Source organism: Helicoverpa armigera, chromosome 14 (genome assembly GCF_030705265.1).
Source record: "Helicoverpa armigera isolate CAAS_96S chromosome 14, ASM3070526v1, whole genome shotgun sequence".
In the NCBI taxonomy this organism is placed as follows: Eukaryota; Metazoa; Arthropoda; class Insecta; order Lepidoptera; family Noctuidae; genus Helicoverpa; species Helicoverpa armigera.
In genome coordinates, this window is record NC_087133.1 from 1244554 (window position 1) to 1265583 (window position 21030).

At 33.2% G+C, this 21030-nt stretch overlaps 1 protein-coding gene across 1 annotated transcript; it reads left to right on the plus strand.

Annotated features, from left to right (window-relative positions):
* The first annotated feature begins 7914 nt into the window (after nucleotides 1-7914).
* Nucleotides 7915-19438, plus strand: LOC110376139 (putative carbonic anhydrase 5). The gene is made up of 8 exons (XM_049836982.2): nucleotides 7915-8217; nucleotides 8958-8990; nucleotides 10669-10836; nucleotides 11872-11995; nucleotides 15527-15629; nucleotides 16036-16145; nucleotides 16952-17075; nucleotides 17320-19438. The coding sequence occupies exons 1-8, from the start codon at nucleotides 8178-8180 to the stop codon at nucleotides 17578-17580; spliced, it is 963 nt and encodes a 320-aa protein (XP_049692939.1). The 5' UTR covers nucleotides 7915-8177; the 3' UTR covers nucleotides 17581-19438.
* Nucleotides 19439-21030: the final 1592 nt, after the last annotated feature.

Genomic DNA, 21030 nt, shown 5'->3' on the forward strand with positions numbered 1-21030 from the left:
GTATTTTCGGAGCATTCAGTGTACAAAGAAAGAAACCATTTTTTTTCCACTTTATTATATTAGTATTGATTGATTAGTAAGAATTGCCTACGGAAGTAGCACTCAAGAGGCCTAACCACTTGCAGGTAGAACAAGATTTATACCATATGATAGCCGAGACCTTCGCTCGAGTCGGCTAATAGAAGTCATTGATCGACATCCGTACCTTGCTGGGACAAAGATTATGTAAATATGCGCAGACAGGACAAACTGTGCGGTGTCATTTGTTTATTGACCATTTTAAAATAAGTTTCGCTTTTGAACAAATAATGATTCTTATCATATTCTTATTGGGTAGCAAAGTAACTTACCAACAATGTCTTTTTTTTCAAATCGTTTCTGTGCAATGAGTTCAGTGATTTCTAGTAAAAAAAAATATTGAATGAACACAATCGCTAAGTACCTACCTTAGAAACTTAAGACGAATTAAAATCTTCAATCAAAATCCTTGAATTGGATTGGATTTTTTATCAATTAATATTACCTACTAAATCTCCAAGACTATCGGTTAAGGGTAATTTAATTTATAGCTGCTAATCTTAAATATTTTATCGTTCAAACTATGTACTGATCAAACTAGCTAAACATCTGAACAGGACAAGTAGATACAATTTTATCGGATAAGAATTTGTTATCCGCTCATATGCATATTAAATACAATTTATTGATCTCATGAAGTAGGTACGTGAAATAATTTTACAGGCTATGTATCATAAAATATTATTTATTGGCACTGCATAAAGTCCATAGAAAAATATAAGGAATTTAAGTCCGCTTGCGACCGATAATATTGGTGACTGATTTTTGTAGGAGAAAAATAGGACATACTGGCAGCAATTGCAACGAATTTGTGCTACAAAAAGTTGTTCAGAAAACTCTATTCAGAAACTCCTATAAAAAATATTACGTGGCAGGCAACCAAAGCTGTCGCTTACATGTAGAAAAAAATAACTGAAGTCAATTCAACAGATTAAAGTAATTAATAAGACAGGACATGCTTAATTATGACCAATGATTGTGTCAAGGAATTGGATAATAAAAATGGAGGGATATCATATTAACTTTACTTATGGTGACAGCATCCAAATAGGGACTTATTAAGTAATTTGTAAGCCTCTTTTCACGAATACAATTAATTTAAAGACACTTCATTTGTTTTTTATTTAACTACACGTCAACATTATAGGTACTTGGGTCGGTCGCTTTTCTGTTTCTCCATATGTATTTAATTTTTTTCATTAAATTTTGACATGAGCGGGCATTGACATTTTGGCAACACATGGCTCCGTCTCACTTTTTTTCTTCAGACGGCCAAATTACCCATGATAAGTATGTTATTTTTTTTTAATAGATTGATGCTGTCTCTAAACCAATTGGTTCCACTTACTATGCTTAAAAGAGGATTAAATTATCTCCTTAAAACACCATTCTACAAAACCAAATCAAACGAATTTTACCCCTTCCCAATACTTATAAAATGCCAGTCTAATCTGCCACACTACATAATCTATGTCTAGAAGTAGGAGCGGCTATTGTGCGCAAGTGGGCCGCTGTCTGCCGAAGCTGTGACGTCACGCATCTGATATTGTTGCTCGTCAGCTGATTGTGTCCAGTGGCCACACTTGACACAATGAAACGGTGTGGTCGTGGACGTACACTGACCTATATTTTTTACTGGATAATTTTCCTATTGTACATCTCAGGATTTCGCTTCTCGTAATCTGGCTGAAATCGTCCTTTATTGTTCCCTTTGCACATATTCGTACCTTGTTAAACCTTTCCCTAGCTTTAATAACAGCTTTAGCTTTAATTTCATATCCTCGTATTAAGTATGTACATGGACGCAAGATTGGAAAATATAGAAAAACACGCTGGAAGAAATGAGTTTTACTTTTTAGAAAGAAAAGTTGAGATAACGCCTAATGAAAATGTGTTAAGAAAACGCATGCTATGCTAATTCCAATTAATTTAACTTAAGGGGCAAATTCTTCTTCAAATTCCAAGCTAAGGTAAATGAAAATGTTTTTTGACCTTTGGAATACTTATCACACGTCCGCAGACATGGTATATTATAACATATCAAGCTCTATCTATTTTCTATAATCTACTTATATCTATAGAAGCAGATCAAACCGGTTCTGATTAAGATTCAATTAAGTGCCTATATCAGTCACAAGAATAGCGCGTGGCTAAGTAAAAGCCGTACGAGTCGATCGATCATAAGTTAAAGCAACGCTTGATGCGGTCAGCCCGTAGATGGGTAGTGGTAACCATTCACTATTAATTAAAACGTTTTGAACGTTTTACTGGAATATAGGCTGGCGTTTCTTTGACCACTATCTCACCTCATGGTAAACGACGATGTGGTCGAAGATGGAGCACGCTTGCTTAGAAGTATCCTATTCTCTCTTGACTGGAAGGTGGGCTCCCAGGTTGTAGGTAAAAGGCTATTAACTAATTAAATAATATACTACTACTATCTTACATTAGACGCCTTCCTGTCTTCTAACTATTTTGCTGTGACCATCAGGGTCCATAATTGTGACTACCATTTTTTTTTCCCCACCTAATGTACATTATGGAATACAATAAACGATATGATATGATATGAATTAATTATCGGGCAGAGAATTAAATTCCTTAGGTGTACGGTTGAAATGAAAATAAATATATTTTTTAATCCGTCATAAAATAATTTGGCAACAGTATGGGAAGACTACTACACTTATTAGAGAAGTACAAATGCAACAAACAACAAACGATCACTTTTTGTTCTTTCCTAAACAAAGATGAATCTAGTTTCCAATATTCAGGTTAGACGTAATAAGAACTAGATAATAGTGCACTGACGTTTGACTCCCGAACTTAGATACCCTAAGGGCATCAGGACATGTTCTAGGCTATTAATTTTAGTGTCCAATTAATTAAGTGTTCCTTAAATAGTAAGTATATCGTATGATCCTTGTCATAATAATTAGTTGACTAGCATTTAGTGATTTTACGAATTTTGCTTAGTGTCGAATTGCTTTTGATTCAGATCTTCCATCATATTAAGTATTTGGTTCTTGTCTAGATCTATACATACATGAAAAAAAGTGTAAAAAAAAAAGAACTTAACAGGGGGAAGAAAATATATGTTCTGTTTTGAGAAATGTTCTTCCTAAAAAAACTTTTTTTTAAATGTACGTATAAGTACCTATACATACGTCTAGACAACGATACACATATAGATATTTATATATTTACATAATATTGTGAAATATTACTTCCTACCTATTATTTGTATAATTAGTTACGTACCTAAGTATGTATGCACTTAAAAATATGTCTGTCACGGGAAAACTTATCAAACAGTTGGTTTATCTATACTAATACAATTAAAAACTGTATAATAAATATAAAAGTAATCGTGTCTATAAATTATTTGGTGTGACGTATTTAAATTACATTTTACAGTGTTGTAAAATGACTGCGATAATTTCAGGTAGGAACTAAAGCATTCTTTTTAGTTTTCATATTTTGTTAAGTAGGTACTAGCTAGCATGGTTTTTATTTACATAGATATTTACAATACATAGAAATAAAAACTATCCTAGTAAAAAAGAACACTAACTAAAAAGCGTCAAAAAATTCATCCCCATCGCTGTCAACTGGCAGCATTACCTCGTTGGATGGCCATGCTGATCCTTTGTAGCTAGAATACTTATTGCATGGTTCCACCTTTTTTGAGGCGTCATAAAATAACACCTACCCACGTAATTAAAAAAAAATTGGTTATTTTAGACTTTCAGGCATTATTGTTAAACCATCGATCCATTGACCAGACAGAAAAAGATATCTACAAAAATACGGAACATAAGTCAGTAACAATAACATGCAGTATCGTGTAACACCGTATGACGTGTCGGTAACATCCGTGTCATATTACAGTAGTGATGTACGGTAGCTACGGTGCTGCTAATCTGACGGACTCAGCGATTTAGGGTTAGGGGATGGTGTGGCGGTTAGTGAGTCCGAGGTTTATTTTATTTGATTTTAGAACTACAAGAGGAATAATGCTCAATCCTTCTCCGTGTGAGAGGAGGCCTGTGCCCAGCAGTGGAACGATAAAAAAGGCTTTGACAGGAGATATTATTAAAATTAATTTTATTATAAAAAGAGACGGCCTGGTGGTGGCGTTATTCAATTCCAACTTTAAATACTCAATTTTGATTTTTTAAACGTCAACTGCTATTTTGTTGTTTGATATTATTATCAATATCGAATTTTTTTGTTAATTTTTTACATACCAAAAAATGCAAGTTAATTATGATAAAAGCCAGAGGAGAAAGATTACACCGATGTGCGGCACTCTGACGCACACAAAATAATGCAGATTGTGTGCGATGTTTCTTTTCTATCTGAAATGAGAAACTTAACTTTTTAACCCTTCTTTTCTTATTGTCAAAGATGATGTGCTTATAAGAAAACAGCATGCACTCGTCAAAAAGAAATATTTGAACGCTTTCTAGTCCGCTCTTCCCAAGCCAGTCCTTATTACGTAGGTAAGGTTTAATTAAATCTAGGCGGGTGTGAATGATCCCGTAAGTGGATTACGAGACAGACGAACGTTAATTGTGGACTCACCGAACGAGAGCTCGTTCTATCCAGTTCTAAATTTAGCATTGTACATTTGATTACCTAGAATTTTCTTTTTTTTAAGAATTTGGGACTAAAAAAATTTCTGTATAGAATCATAAAGTTACGTGCCTAATTTCTTTCAAACTTACAGTTAAAAGTTAAAATGCTTATTCCCGCGGTTCGGTAGTTGAATAGCCTGTGTATTTTTCATTTAAATCGATTCAGTAGTTTTGAAGTGAAAGCTCAATAGACAGATATAATTGATTTCGCAATTTTATATTAGTAAGGATTAGGTGAGTTTTGGAAAATGATTACTACAAGCCGTTTTCCATGCTTTTACTTGCATCCGTGCATCCCAAGAAAATTAATATATAATAGGCTGCTTTTATGGCCGATGTATGATTTATGTGACAAAACGGTTGCGGTTAAAACGATAAACCACTTACTCAATATAATACGATTAAATTGTAATCGGTCATAGTCTTCACAATAAAAACGTCAATCACTTTAATATAATAAATAATACATTAATGTGAAAGTTTATGGATTTCTATGTTTGTTCTTTTATCAAGCTTCAATAACTGAGCTGTTTGTCACACAGAACGGAATCCAACTTAGAACATGAGATGACTTTTATCAAAGCTCGACAAGTGTTTCCACGGAAGACGGAAAGACGGAATCTAATGAATAATGTACTTACCTATATAATATAATATCAATTAGTCATTATTCTCATATGAACTCCTATCTGACCACTTAACTTTAAAGAGGAATATAACTTCTCGAACAAATTGTATTTGGAACGCTCGTAATTATCTTGCTCTGGAGTATCTAGGTACTCTATTATTTAGGTAATGCCCCATTAGTGAGGTAACTTTAGGTAAATTACAAGAAGACGTTGTTCTATTTTTAGTTTTACCTAGTAATCTTATATAGCGGATGCATGTGCAGTAGATTGCACTTACTGTTTATATAGAAGGCCGGTGCACCACTTAGGCGGTAAGATTTTTATTAATAAATTAGGTGAGCTGCGCGCGACGCCAACTTGAGATCTGATATCTGAGACATACGAGCGATTGGGATGGACAGCTTTAGGGGAGGAGTTTTATTTAATCAGACTGTTTTGGAGTTGAACTTAAGATCAAAAAACTAGATAGAAACTACTATAAATATTGTTTCTAGAAAATAAAATACACTTCGCTTATAACATATAACTGTATAGAGTGAGACTTCATGCTTATAAGTTTGGTATTTACCGTGGGTATCAACACAAAAACAAGATCTTACAAAAAGACCTCTTTCATTAAGTGAAAATCTTAAGATTGGACGCAGTAGACGGTGAAGCAGACGATAGCTTGAACAATAAATGACTCGAAACATCGAGAGGTGTGGAAACAAAATGGGGAGGCCTTTGCCAAGCAGTGGGACAATTCAAGCTAAGAAAAAAAAAGACCCAGTAATCTTTTGTGCATTTACCATACTAGGTATATTGCATATAATGTCTGTCATTCCTCCCGACACGTCACAATGTCTTAACAGCAAAGACAATCTGCTAAGATATCAACTTATCTGCCAAGTCTAAGACTGCAAATTACTTCCACTATCGTCTCTGATCAATACAGATAGGAATTACCTATCTCATTTACAGTCATTATCAATACTTTATGCCTGACTTTAATTCAATTTTTATCTGAAATTTATTTTATGTTCTATTTTTGGACCAAGAGGTACGTATAAATGTATAATGGTACGTACTTTACGCCATTTATAATATTTCAAGTAGGTATTTACTTTGATAAGTTCAGACCGGTGCTTGAAAGGAAAAAATACTTTTCTGGAATGTTCTATTTTTTTAAGCACTTAAAAATTACCCAAGGGATTTAAAACGTCTTTCGATACTGAACTAAAAGTAGCGATAACTTGTAAGTAGGTAGGTACTTATATTAACTTTCTAGCAAGTCAACTACCTTATACTGTAAGAGATGAAGAAATCATGAATATATTTTATCTCATACTGTCAGATTATGAATGTGGTGAAATAATAATATGTACTTACAGTTTCTCTTCTCTCTATAGTGTGTTCCATAGAATTGTTTTTTTTTATATGCAAAATAGAAGTTTTATTTCGAATGAAGTCTATTTGAATGATAATCACGCAAGCTCACCCAAGCCCTTTGGTCAATGAATAAGCGAATTGTTTATCTACGAAACATGTTTGATGTTATAGATAAACAGATTATACAAATTAGCAGTCGGAAAAGGTGCGCACGCTTTTCAAGATAATATTAAGCAATTATCAAATAATACTCTACTAATACTGTCAAAAGAACTGATTTAAAATTTACATTCCAAGTATGTATGTATGTATATAGAAAAAGTTTTTTAACGATGCGAGGAAAATTCTAGAACGATGCAGATATTATCATAAATAAAAACTTGATGCTATTTATTTTATTGTACATAACTGTGTGTTGTTATTATTTGTAAAAAAGCTTAATTTTAGTAGGTACCTGAATAGTATGTTAACAATAAATAAAATCGTAATAGATCATAAATAAAGATAGTATATTGGAAACTGGAACAAGCCGATCAAACCTGATAATTCCCTGACTAAGTTTTGTTGTTTTACAATTAACACAAAAATAACTGATTCACTGCAAACGAATGTTTATCTATAAACAAGTAATTAAGTTATCGGTGCACTGCATCGCTCGGAAAATGAAAAGATTTTTAGATTATTTGTAAAAAACAAAAAAAGCAAATAAAAAGTTGATTGATTGACCTAATTTTATTGGACATCGCTTTGTTTACTTTCAAAAGTTAACAAACTGTACTGACCTTTTGCGAACTTTCTTTCAGTCTTATTAAACACCACAAAATAGCGTCATGTATAGCAAAATTAAGGAATTAAATAAATGCCTTAATAAATTAGATAATCCCCTACTATTGTTATAGGTAATTTGAGTGACAGTTTTTTTTCACATACCTACTAAAAAACGAAACAGCATTCTTTTCCAGTCTTACCACATTTTTTTCATATTAAAAAAGTGTGTACCAATAAAGTGTTAAATATGAAAATGAAAAAAAAAACACAAATAAACAAAGTATTAGGTAGCAGAAAATTCACCTGTTATACTACCGAACACAATTTCCAAACATTAGTCGCGCATGCTCAGTATTGACAAACAGTCGCCGCGGCACGCGCCATGCCGTCCGTCGTTCCCGGCCGTATGTCACGAACATACCTATTATCACTCCGAACGTACTACGAACCAGCTTAGTGTTGGCCGACCCGCGCGGTCGTACGCCCGATAAAAAAATGTACAACAAGACGAAAAAATGTATAAAATGAGCACTTACTCCAATTTGCGTATTAGTCGGGAAACGTGGGTGTGAGAGTGAACTACAGTTGTTGCAACAAAAAAAAAGTTTTATTCAATAAATAAATTGATAAACAAAAAATAAAAAGTGAAATATTTTTTTGAAAAATAAATTGAAAAATAAAATATTTTTGAAAAATGTTTGCGATTTTTGTGTTGTTCGTGATCAGTTTGGCAGGTTTGTAAAAAGTTTTTATTTCAATGTTGTGAATTTAAAAAAAGCTGAATATTAAGAATACACCTTCGGGACCTCAAGATATTGCAGCCCAGTTTAATCAAAACTTATTTGCCAAAATAAAAACAAAATAAAAATATTCGTTTAAGTCAGTTTAATCCAGACAACTTCTTTAAATCGTCTGTAAAAACTGGGTCAAACTTATATCTTGGGCACTCAATCCTACTCACGCACTAAGCCTAAAACTTAACGAAAGTTAACAAGTTAAATAGCTTAAAGTAAGCTTTGGCCTAAAGGTGAAGATCTATATACATTGGTGTTAAAAATACGATGATTATATCACTATAGATTAACAGCGATTAGCGATTGTTTACACAAATCTGAAAAAAAAAAATGTAAACAAAACATTACAATATTGTACCTAACCCATGGTTCTAAATAAATGTGACTCGATTGCCATCGATTTCAGCCTTTCTGTATCTATAAATACATTACATATTTTTTGTATTTCCCTTTTGTTTTCTTTAATGGAACATTTTTTTGTGGAATGCGACATAAAGTCAAAATTTTATTTCATATAGACCTATGCATCTAGGTTTTGAAGAAACGTCAATAGGTTCCAAGAATGGGTCTTATGGAGAAGAATCAGCAAGAAACTCCATAGACGCTCTTCAATATAGGATTCAAACTTTTTGTAAGCTTCTCGAAATATTTTTTTCATAAATGTCATTATTTTGTTTCAGATTTGACTCTGCAGGCGGAATGGACCTATAACCGTAAGTTTTCATTGAACTACATAGCTAATATACCAAGCTCCATAAATAAATTTGATCAGGATCAAATCAATGCTAACCTACTTTTATTATTTTTTAAGTACCGTATTTTTTCGATCAATAAAGGAAATTATACAAAAATACAGATTTTCTAAAAATAACGCTGTCGCAGCATATTTTCAAGTCGCCGAATTCTAATAATAACTATTGATAGATATCGTACGACCAAAGATAAGTTGTCTACAATTAAATCTGAATATAACAAAGTTAATGAGTCATGAAGATAATCAATTAAAATATAAGGCGACGTTATTTTTAACATTAATGATAACAATCTTATTTGTTTACAAATGTCATCAAAGATTGCTAAGAAATTGATGACGAAAGCTTATTTCTTCTGATATGATAAAAATAAATATGTAAGTTCGAAACCCAACCAACTTTTAATCGGACAAACCGCTTCCAAGCACACCTGCATTTTTGTGTAAACCAACTTGTAAGGAGAATAAACAATATCCCAAAGTGTACTGAAGATAAAACCTTTTCCCATTGTCTGCACGGTCAATAAATTACCCTTGTCAGATTGTATCTCTAGAATTAGCCGCGTATAGAATAACATACACACAGACCAGAAAAAAAGCACTAAAGAAAATGTCATAACTGACATACACAAACACACCAATAAAGTATACTCTAAAAAATATGAAATAAATGTTCAGTCTGTAAAAGCACCGAAAAGGGACCTCGCATAGCCAAAAACTTATCCAAATTCCTTCGATTGCTATTTAGTTCCAAAACTTAGTTGACTTTCGAACTATCCCGCTGTAATTTACTTCCTAAATAATTAAGCCTGAAGATAAACTTAAATGACATTGCGAAAATAAACGAACATCACGTACATACCTAATTCTTAATGATGGGTAAATAAAGCGGCTTTTATTTTTTGATAATTCCCCAATTATGCAATTACTTATGTACATTCTTTGCAACTTATCGGACATAATCAAAGCTCATCAATTAAATTTGACTAGATTATCTGTACTGTTTATCAATTAAACATACTGCATTTTGAGGCTTAAATTCTGGGTTTTGTAAATTAAGTACCTACTTATTGATAGTATCTCCAATAATGCATTTTTTTCAATCTTGACTTTCGATACCTTGCATAAAACCCTATGGGTAAACCGCATTCTAACTGCAAATGTAAAGTTTTTTAATTGAAACCTATATTGTTTAATGTAATAATGACAATGTTCTGTTGTAATATAATAATAACAATTGTTTTATTATAATAAAACAATCTGTTCTACACCATGGTGGTGGCCTGTGACAAGTCAATGCGCTGACGCCATTTTGCGCGATTAAAAACATTTAAATACAAAAATATATCCTTGTATATTCAAAAGCAAAAATGCTTATTTAATTCCTTTCAAATTACAATCAACACTTTCTTTCAACTTCTAATAGCACTACTTTTGTAGTCTTTTGTTTCATTTCTACCACAGATTACTATAATAGTTTTACTTGTTTCTACGTCTTACATTTTGGGCATTTACATTGTTATAAGCACAGAATACGCTACTCAAAACAATCCTAACTCTTACTCGAACCTTCATTAATTCCCCCAACCTACATCACTTTTTCACCCAAACCATACTTAAACCTCATCTTCCCCCCACAGAGGAATACCAATGGCCGGGCGTCTGCAACGTGGGGAAGCAACAGTCCCCCATAAACATCATGACTAACGAAGCCGTGGTAGACACGCATCAGGTGCACATACGAGGCCCCCTCGTCTTCAGGGGGTACAATGATGTGCCTCTGTATGCTGTTAATAATGGACATACGCGTGAGTATCATTTTCAAATTCTAGAAAATTCTAGAACCATAGTTAAAAAGAGAATTCTAGGTTATTCTAAAACCCTATGCTGTGGATAGCGTGATAGCTCGTAGGACAAAATTCGTCATGTATTTTTTCTCTTTTTTCGTACAGGGCTAACTTTTGCTAACTTTTACTATGTCAACTTTGAAAAGCGTAGGATTATTAAACGAATATGCAGTTTTCACATCGCGTATAGGTATAGGTACCTGTAGGTACCTAGATCTGTTAGCCGCAGTTTCGAACTTTTTCAAACTTTTAATAAAGGCTCTACATTTCATGTTTCAAAGCGATGGCGTGATATTAAAGTTGTACATTTTCTGTTCCAATTTCGTTTTCAAAGTACATAGCTAGACTAATTTACTACCCTTCAACTCAATATTTAAAATAGACAATTTGAAATTGCAAATTATGAGCTTCTAAAGTCACTGCAGTTACCATTTTTTCCACCAAATAAACTATTAGTGTGAAATTTTGAATCATGGTAAAATGGTAAGTGAGAAAAAGTGCAAAACAATATGATTTTAACGCAGGTCAGCTACTTAACATTAATCATATAAAAAAGGAAGAGGGCAAGAAAATGGCAAAGGAAATTAAATGGATATTAAGATCCGCTGTTACTGCCAAGAGAGTAAAAACCTTTCAACCTTGGGTCCCAATGGAGCATCCCCATGGAATATTATGTATTTTTTTTAATGGCTGGATGTAGATTGCGTGCATAAAATATTCCTTACGGCAAAAATATATTATTAAAATACCTACAACGATCGTGAATAGCCCCATTAACTCTCTATGAAGAAAAAGCTTATAATGTACCTGTAAGCTAAAATTATAGGCTATTTGCTTTTTGCAATTTTAGCGGAAATCTTCAAGAAATACTGACCTAAAATTTGAGGTCCTTAGATACGCTCAAAGTAGGCCTTGTCACTACATAACTTAATCACTTCTTTATGCTAAAAGTCTTATCCACTTTTCCCTTCCACTAAAATATGCTCGATATTTCAGTGAAATGGTCAGGCGTGGCGGATGGGCCGGCGCCGATCCTGCAAGGAGGTCCTCTTAGAGGGAACTACACTTTCCTGCAGTTCCACTTCCACTGGCTTTCTGAACACGCTATCGATGGAATGAAGTAAGTCAAGAATATCTTAAAAATATTGTATTTTGTTTTATTAGGAAAACGAACAGTTTTACAATAATCTAAGACTACAATTTATAAAAAGTAGAGGATAATATGAGGAATGAGGATATAGAAAGACATTGATTTATTATCATATCTGATAACACTTATAGTGTTGTTGGAGTTGTTTCGTTGTAGTATTAGGTTTTTACACACTGAACCACTGTTAATTTATGTAAATAATTTAATACGATATTTGTTTCGTAATATGAGTCGCACTTGATTCAATATTATAAATTGATCGACCAGAACTGATCGTACTCATGGCTGAGTTTGCGTGACAACCAAAATGGTATTCAATAAAATCCTTTCTAGATAGTAAGATAAAATAATATAGAAGAGATAATATAGGAGAGATAATAGAGAAGAACAATACTAAATATTAGTTATAAAAACCTGCAAAACGCACATAATCGTATAAAAAGAGCTTATGTCTACAAAACATTTATTGAAATACAAATCCACAAAGATATTTTTTATCGACCTTAAAAAAGATGATCCTTTATCCCACTAGATTAATCCTAAAGATGATTTCAAAAGTAATCCAATCCATGATACATAGCGAACCTTTTTTCACCTGAAAGCGTAACCTTCATCATTCTGTGCACTCTTTTCAACGGCTGTATCTTTTCAGCAATCTCAGCTCTGAAAGCACGACCTTTCACGTTTTACACCTTTTCATTTCAAGCTTGAACCCTTTTCTAAAGATATGTGGATTTTCATTTAAACTGACCTTTAGGATACAGCTTTTTATTTACACCGTAAAGCAATGAATACTGGTTATCCAAAAATATTGGAAACTTCATAATTTACTGAACCCTTTTTTATGAGAAATTATCAAATGACTCCCGCTGTGGGTGCAGCGTAAGGGAGTGTCATTCTCTTACTGACTTAAACCCATCATGTTCCTTCTTAAGCCCTTTTTGTACCAGGGCCGCGGTAACTCTTTCGAACAATCCCGCAGTCCTAAATTACTGTGCCTTCAGATAGAATAAACGTGACTTGGAATTTTTGCTTCCGACTGTAATGATCTTAACTGTTAGTAAATTCTCAATTAGTAGATAATCGTCTGTTGATCGCAATTTATTAATCAGATCGATTGGAATTATCTTATTTAGCTATTAAGGTGACGCGTAGTTTATTGAACAATTTATTGGTGGTTTATTGGCCAACAAATTACGTTTAAAGACGAGAAATAAATTCAAATTTTCTTAGCTTTAGATATAATATTTAAACTGGCTTAAGTTTGTGTTGTGTGTGTCTTTTCCACATGCTAGAAATGAGTCCTTTTTGTTAATTTGAAGTTTTTGGCTAAATATGATTTTTGTTAGCCTGTTAAAGGTATTCAAAAATCACGTACTTACTTAATTCACTTACAATTAATTGTAGGCACTAATTAATTTCGATATTCATATTTTTGATTACCTACCTGTTGAAAATTATGCTGCAGCTTTGCACAAAATACGTAAAAAGAACTGATATAATAAATTAAGGAAGTAATTATAATATGTACGTACAATCAGTCACAATAATCGTTTAGGTAATTACAAACGAGTGCATTCACCCACGTAAACCGGTCTAGGTGAAGTTAATTGTAAAACCTTGAGATTACGATAATTTATTCAACTTATCGTTCTATTATATAATTGAGTGTTTGATTATTGTTATATAACTTTTGCAAAATAGGGTTTATGAATATTTTTATGATAAAAAGATAAGATGCTTTGTGTATTATACACCTATCAGATTCTTAACTTCCGTAAAAATCTTAGATATCACGAAAATCGTGTAATTAATATCAGAAAATAAATGTGGGTACTTTTTTCGTGTTTGAAAACTTTACAAAGAATGTTCATCTACTTAATTAAGTTTCCAAAATCTAATTAATAGTTGGGATAACACACAATAGAGAGGTCAAGTTGTATCTTAGAACTATTCCAATTGAGATTAACTTGCACCCATAATAATTTAGATGAAGAGTCTTGAATTTCTGACTATCTAAGAAAATGTAAGTAAATTATTAGACTCAATAAATATGCGAGTGAACAAGGCTATTAATAGGAAATCTCTATTATTGCTAAAGATGAGGTTTATTTTTTCTATACAAATATTAGCAGAAATTCAATAAACTCAAGGCTACACCAAAGCTAAAATGTTTACAAACCACCAAAAAAGTCGTTCTACGTTCATGCATTAAGGCCTACGACGGAACACGACGGTTTTTAGTCAGTAAGAGTCTGACACTCCCTCACCGCTGCTAACCCACAGCGGGGGGGGTCATTTGATGATTTTTGACGTCGTTAAATAAAAAAATAAAAAAAAGTTCAGGCATGAAAGTAAGATCGCTTGTTTCACCATATTAAAGAAAAGTTCCTAATCGTAAAATATGCAAAATACTGTAATCGCTATACAAATCAAATCGTACATTATTATGTCACATAAGATAACTGAGTATCATACTAGTTTGCACAAAGATTAGGTGTGTACTCAATGTCGGCTAGCTGACATTTTATTTGTTCCCGAATTTTGTGCTTGTAGTGTACCGGTTTCTTTCCACGGTTTTCTTATTGAAACAATGTCTTGGTCGTCTGTGTTTGCTTGTTAGGAACTGAATGAGATAGTATTTTATTCATGTTGTTTTAAGGCACGCGTGTCCATTTCTAAGAAAGGATGGTGCGTGTCTGACGGAACATGTGTCGCGTATTATCGGTCGCGTAACGCCAAAAAATACAAATATACGATAAAATATTCAGTCATACACACCTATGATGATGCGTTAGTGCAATTTCCGTCAGATACGAACCATGCCTTAGGCTACATTTTACCCGAGTGCGAGAATTAGTTTCCGCGGGTGCAAAAACAGTCTTAATGTGGAAGCCGTTGACTGGATATTATTTCATACATACTTAGGTATAGTTTTTATCAAGCCAATTAAAGAAAAATACTATAATTAACTATCTAGTAGCTCTGTTTGTGTGTTTTACGACATTATTAGATAAAAATGATATGTAATTAAATACAAGAAATGAGAGAAAGGAAATTCCTATTTACATAAACAGAAGTGAAATATGAGTAGCAAGATATTTTCTATCTATTACGTGACGTGAACAGAATTCATGTAACTGATCTTGGAAAAACTGTATCTTATTCTAGAAATATGTTGTTACTACAGAAAGATCTTTCATACTGTTATTAAGCCCATGGGAAATTAATAATTTATAGCTCCACCTGTAATACTATAGAAAAAGTTGTTATTACTCGGACAAACGATAGACCTTTTTCCCACTGAAGATGCAGCGTGAGGGAGTGTCAGACTGTTACTGACTAAAACCCATGATGTTCCTTCTTGAGCCCTTCATGTACCAGGGCCGCGGTAACTCTTTCGAACAATCCTGCAGCTTCTTCAAGAACTATGTACCAGATAAAAGTTGAAGAATAGCCTCAGCGTTCAAGCGGTTGTCTAATGAAATTGTTTGTCATCAGGTACCCCTTGGAAGTCCACATGGTACACATCAAGACTGGTCTGACCCTCGATGAGGCTTTGCTAAGATCTGATGGATTGGCAGTCGTTGGTGTCATGTTCATGGTAAGTCAAGTTTTGAGGACAATTTCAACGACAGTCGTTTATGTAATCGGTAGGATAAACAACCATTTATAAATTTTTCTATCTTGTTTGTGAAAATAAGCCAAAATTGATAGATTAGATGGAATACTCAAAAATCTAAATAGACAGTCAATCTTTTATTCACTTGTGCAGACAGCCCTAAAACACCATCTCCATACTAAGTGCTTACGTGTCTTTGCTAATTAAGCTAAAGTATGTCACTTATATTAGTTGAATTAAAACTACTCTTTCTACAGATCAGTAGGTACAGATGCCAACAGATCAACTTACCCGAATCTATCAAATTTCAAGCCTTCCACTATTGTGATAAGGTTGAATATCTATTACAGAAGTACATAGGTGTCTTAAACATTCCTCTTTGTTAAAGGTACGAAATGGATACGATAGCGGTCGTGCTCTGGAGGAGATCATACCGATGGTGCCCTACCTCGGTGACAGCTCACAGAACAAGACTGAGGTCCAGAGGATTGATGTTTCGTAAGTAACTTTAAAACAAATAATTTTGGAATATGAAAATTAGGAAATAAGCTAAAGGACGATCGAAGGATGCCGAAATTGTAGGAAGAATGTCACTATGGTCAGATAGTCACTCGCTATATGTAATATACAGCTCAGCTGCATCCGATCAGACTAAAAACCGAAACCAACCTACTTGAGAAAGGGCTAGGTAGATAGATAATGATGTCACTTGTAGGTGATATAACACAGAGAACAGAAACAGATGAAAACTGAAAGAAATTAAAATTAGGTTAGGGGCAGGATGAGGATGAGTTTTAAGAAGATTTCTATGAAATTACGTTTTAACAATGACTTGTCTAGGAAATCTCAAAGGTAGAAAATTCGTTCTGCAATAGCTAAGAACTAAGAACCCATTAAGGGACGGAAGACGGTCGTGAAACTAATCGTTAGGACGTAAGGGCAATGGCAATAGACAATAGCCGACAGATTTTAGTTGCGGTTGGGGATTTACACATACCTACCTACTTATTAGAAAAAAATATTCGATTGGTTTTTGTAGTAAACCATATAAAGGGATTTTAATTCCAAACTTTTTGAAGTGAATCCAACTCCTACTTATTTTCTCACTAAATCGATAGCTGTCATAGATGTAATATTCTAACGGCCGTTCGCAATACCATATCCATTAATAATTTTGCTCTATCTTTATCTATATATATTGGGAACGGCGCATAAACCGTACCTAACACTTTTTTCACCTGTCAATCTGTCTTCATTTCCTACCATTCATCACGAATCTAATTTAAAATCTTGTGTTCCACTAGGCGTCTGTTGAGTCACCAACCTCAGTCGTACTACACTTACCACGGCTCCTTGACCACCCCGATGTGTCAGGAGGTAGTCACTTGGATCGTCATGGACAAACCAGTATACATCACTCCTGAACAGGTAACCAGTAATTTCAATTATTTTCTGATGTAATTGAAATAGCCTTTTTAAGTTTTCTATTGTTTTTGGAGAATCTCATTTGAAACGTTAATTACTGAATTAATGTCGTATTGATTATTATGAAACAAACACAATAGCTCAAAATCCTTATCAAAATAGAGAATTGTATGACTTTATTTACACTTGACTTTCCATTCTTCAAGTTTAAATAGCCCAGCAACTGACTGTCTTCTTTTCTCCTTAGTACAAAATGTTTACCAAAGTGGATGTCGGCGGTGACTTCAACTACAGAAGCCTTCAACATCCCAACGGCCGTGTGGTGTACAGATCCATAGCATCCTGTGCCTCCATCCTCCTGCCCACCGTCCCTGGCACACTCCTCAGTCTCCTCTCCTGCTTATCCACCACACTCGCAGCAGGAGTCAACAAGGGTATCGGCACAGTCCTCAACGTCAAGAGAAAAATCTTCGGAGACACCGCCAAAAAGTGCATTAAGCTTAACTAGAATCTTTAACAAGGTATTTAAGGGTTTTGAAAATTAGGAACTGCCAAATTTAGAGGTTAATGCTGCCAATTAGTGCAAAAGTAGTTGACTGGTAGTTTGATGTGCCATATTCCTATCAAATTGGTATGAAGTTCAACCGTCACGGCAGTGGTTTGAGAAAGAAACTTTTAGGCATTATCTCGTCTCTTTAAGAGATATAATGAAAAGTTCTAAAAGATGATACAAAAGACAGTGTTTCTAGGAAACAAAAAATAAATTATATGTTTATAAAAATTGTAGAATGTGTCTTCTAGATACATATGTGTGCAATAAGTAACAAATTGTTTTCTATCGACAATAATACGACTAAGACATAATCAAGGGATGATGATGAAGCTCTTTCTAAAAGAATGCTCTTCAAGGCCGCCTAAAAACCGCAACGTCAGAATACGGATGTATTTATCTTCCCAAAGCCAGATCCAGACGAAGATTTAGGCGTAATCCATAAAACGCGTAATCGTAATACGTCGGTAATCGAAATGATATTAATTATCACTATCATAAATGTCATAGTGACGTATTATTGTCGAATTCTAGTCATCGACAATTTAGATTGTTCAACTAATCTAGCTTATTGTGCACCTGTTGATAAAAAAATCGTTTCAGATGTAAGATTTCTTTGGGTATCGTATTTGAGATCTTCACGCGATAATCTTTGTTTGAAAATTAAATTTTAATTATTAGCAACGGATAATTCTGGCTTCGAGTAGAAGTAAGAAAATCTCATAATTATTTCGCATTTCTTGCCAGGTTTACCTATGCTAAATATAAGGCCAGAAAAAAAACCTATAGGTAGGTATGTGAAAATAAATGATAGCGATTTACTAATATGTATTAATTATCAAAAAATCGCTTAAAAACGGTGTCTAAATTGAATAGCAAATTATCAAAATTTTACACCACAATAGGTGACAAGTCAGTAAAAAAGAATAATCACTTTTATTTTTAATTGTATTACACAATTTGCGAAAGACAAATAATTTTTCAAAATTTACAAATTCATAGGTAATTGTTCTATGAAAACAATCGCTAATTACTTACTAACACCTAATCTACAATAGAATGCTTATTTCATTCCGACTCAGCATAATGTTATGAGATTGCATCGAATTTTTGCATAATTAGGGATTATCGCTTCATTTTTATAGCATCAGAAAATCAGCATATGCATGCATGAAAACAAAACAATAATATCATGCTAGGAATTATTATGATTAGAGTTTACGGTAATCCGCTGACACATTTTTGAAAACGTGTCTCAGTGGTCAGTTACCCACTCATAAAGTGCTCAACTTGACAACACTATAATACTTTATCAAATTAATAAATTATATCTCTATTATTATAAAGATTATATTATTACACCAATAAATATGATTTATTGGAACAATATTTTTTTATTTGTGAATAAATTATTTTTTATTTCGTTGTAATTTATGATAAGTCTAAATTATGTGACTTATTTAATCTGAATTGTATTATAATTTTAAAATAAAATATGCATTTAAAAAAGCGTGGCTTAAAAATAACAATTTTTCTGATGATATTCACAATTCAATTGTATTTATTTAGTTATATTTTTAAGATTGCATTTAAAATGTATTTAAGAAAAATATGACAAGTTGTATAAATTACTTTTAGTTTTAAATTATGTTTTATTTTAATAACAAATGTTTTATGATTCAAATAAATGAATTATTGGCTGTGAAAAGTGAACGATTGTAAAATGTGTGGGTGATAATTATGTTTTTAATGATTTAAAAATAATTGTACAGTATATCATAGTGTTTATAATTATTAAATAACAATACAATAGCAACTTATGTTTTTTTTTGTATTACCCGTTTAATTTTCGTCAACCTTTGGTGTAAAGCAGATTAAAAAAATATGTGTGGAATGTAAAAGCAATTTGTGAAATATAAAAGTGTACACTTTTTTGTTCTGGTTCACCTACCCAAAAACTGATTTAGGTAGGTACCAGTATGATGATACAACACGAACTGCTGGATTAAAAGGATCAATAGATTTAAAAAATAGATAGTCCTGTTCAAAGAACTAATTCAAACACCTGCACAGGCAAGAACCAGAAAATACATATTTTCGATGTTAAGTTTGACCCAAACAAATCTATCGTGAATTCGATCAAATTCCATCAATCAACACTAATCAGTATTGCATCAGTTTTCTTTGAAGTGTGATAATTTTACCGCAGTATGTATTACTGTACTGTACTGTAGTAATGTACCTATTTCCTGCCAATAATTACGTAAGTACCTACCTATTGTTAATTGCTTTCGTCATCTAAACATGTATTTGCAAAAAAGCAGGGCCTTTTTTTTAACGACATCAAAAATCATCAAATGACCCCTCCCGCTGTGGGTTAGCAGCGGTGAGGGAGTGTCAGACTCTTACTGACTAAAAACCGTGTTCCGTCGTAGGTCTTTTATGTAGGTACCAGGGCCGCGGTAACTCTTTCGAACAATCCCGCAGCCCCGGCAGACCTTGGCCCTGTTGGGCCCCGCTAGTTAAAATTATTTTTAGTTTTATTCAACCGTTCCAGAAACTATTGAAGAAATTATTTACCTCGAGCATTTTAATACATGCCCACAAGTAAGGACATATAATCATTAACCTCCTCCGTTTTTGAAGTCGGTAAATTTTTGAAGCTTAGGTTTTTTGAAATGTATAATCCCTCTTACAAGAAGAGTTGCATCATCAAAAACTAATTGGCGCGAAACTTAATGATAATGATTACCTACACTTAAATATTTTATCTCAACAACAAATGAATCATTGATAGCAAATTCTGATTATTACTTAATAGATCGATAATGTATGATTTATTGTTGTTTATAAGTCTACCGTCATTTTCTTTTTTTGGTTTTACCTACCTTTCATGGGAAATACTTCATGCCACAGATCAAAAATATGATATGCCTTTCCCCTTATCTATTTCCGTACGTTTCTCCTTGATTAGAATAATTCTTATTGCAGTCGGAGCTTCGCGCGTGTGTAGTAGTAGAAACGTAGTAAGAGTTTCTTTCTCATATAAAACATTTTCCCACATTTCAATTTATGTTAACCACTTTTCAGGATCAATAAAAACAAATAGTAAACATTAAAATCATCTGCCCTTAACAAAACACTCGAGATAACTCGTGAGTCATAACCCTTTCTACCGCAGTGGTACGATAAGGGTAGTAAGTACCTATCCAATGACCGAAAAATAATAATAGTATGACGTGTCATCAACAATACACAATTACACGAAGCGTAATTAGACGATAAATAGTACTTTATTGTGATAACTTGCTAATCGCGTCATATGCTGAAGAAATTAGCAAATTTTCTTCTTATTCGTTACCTAACTAGGCATCTGGCATACATCTCATTTGTTACTCAGATTTGTCT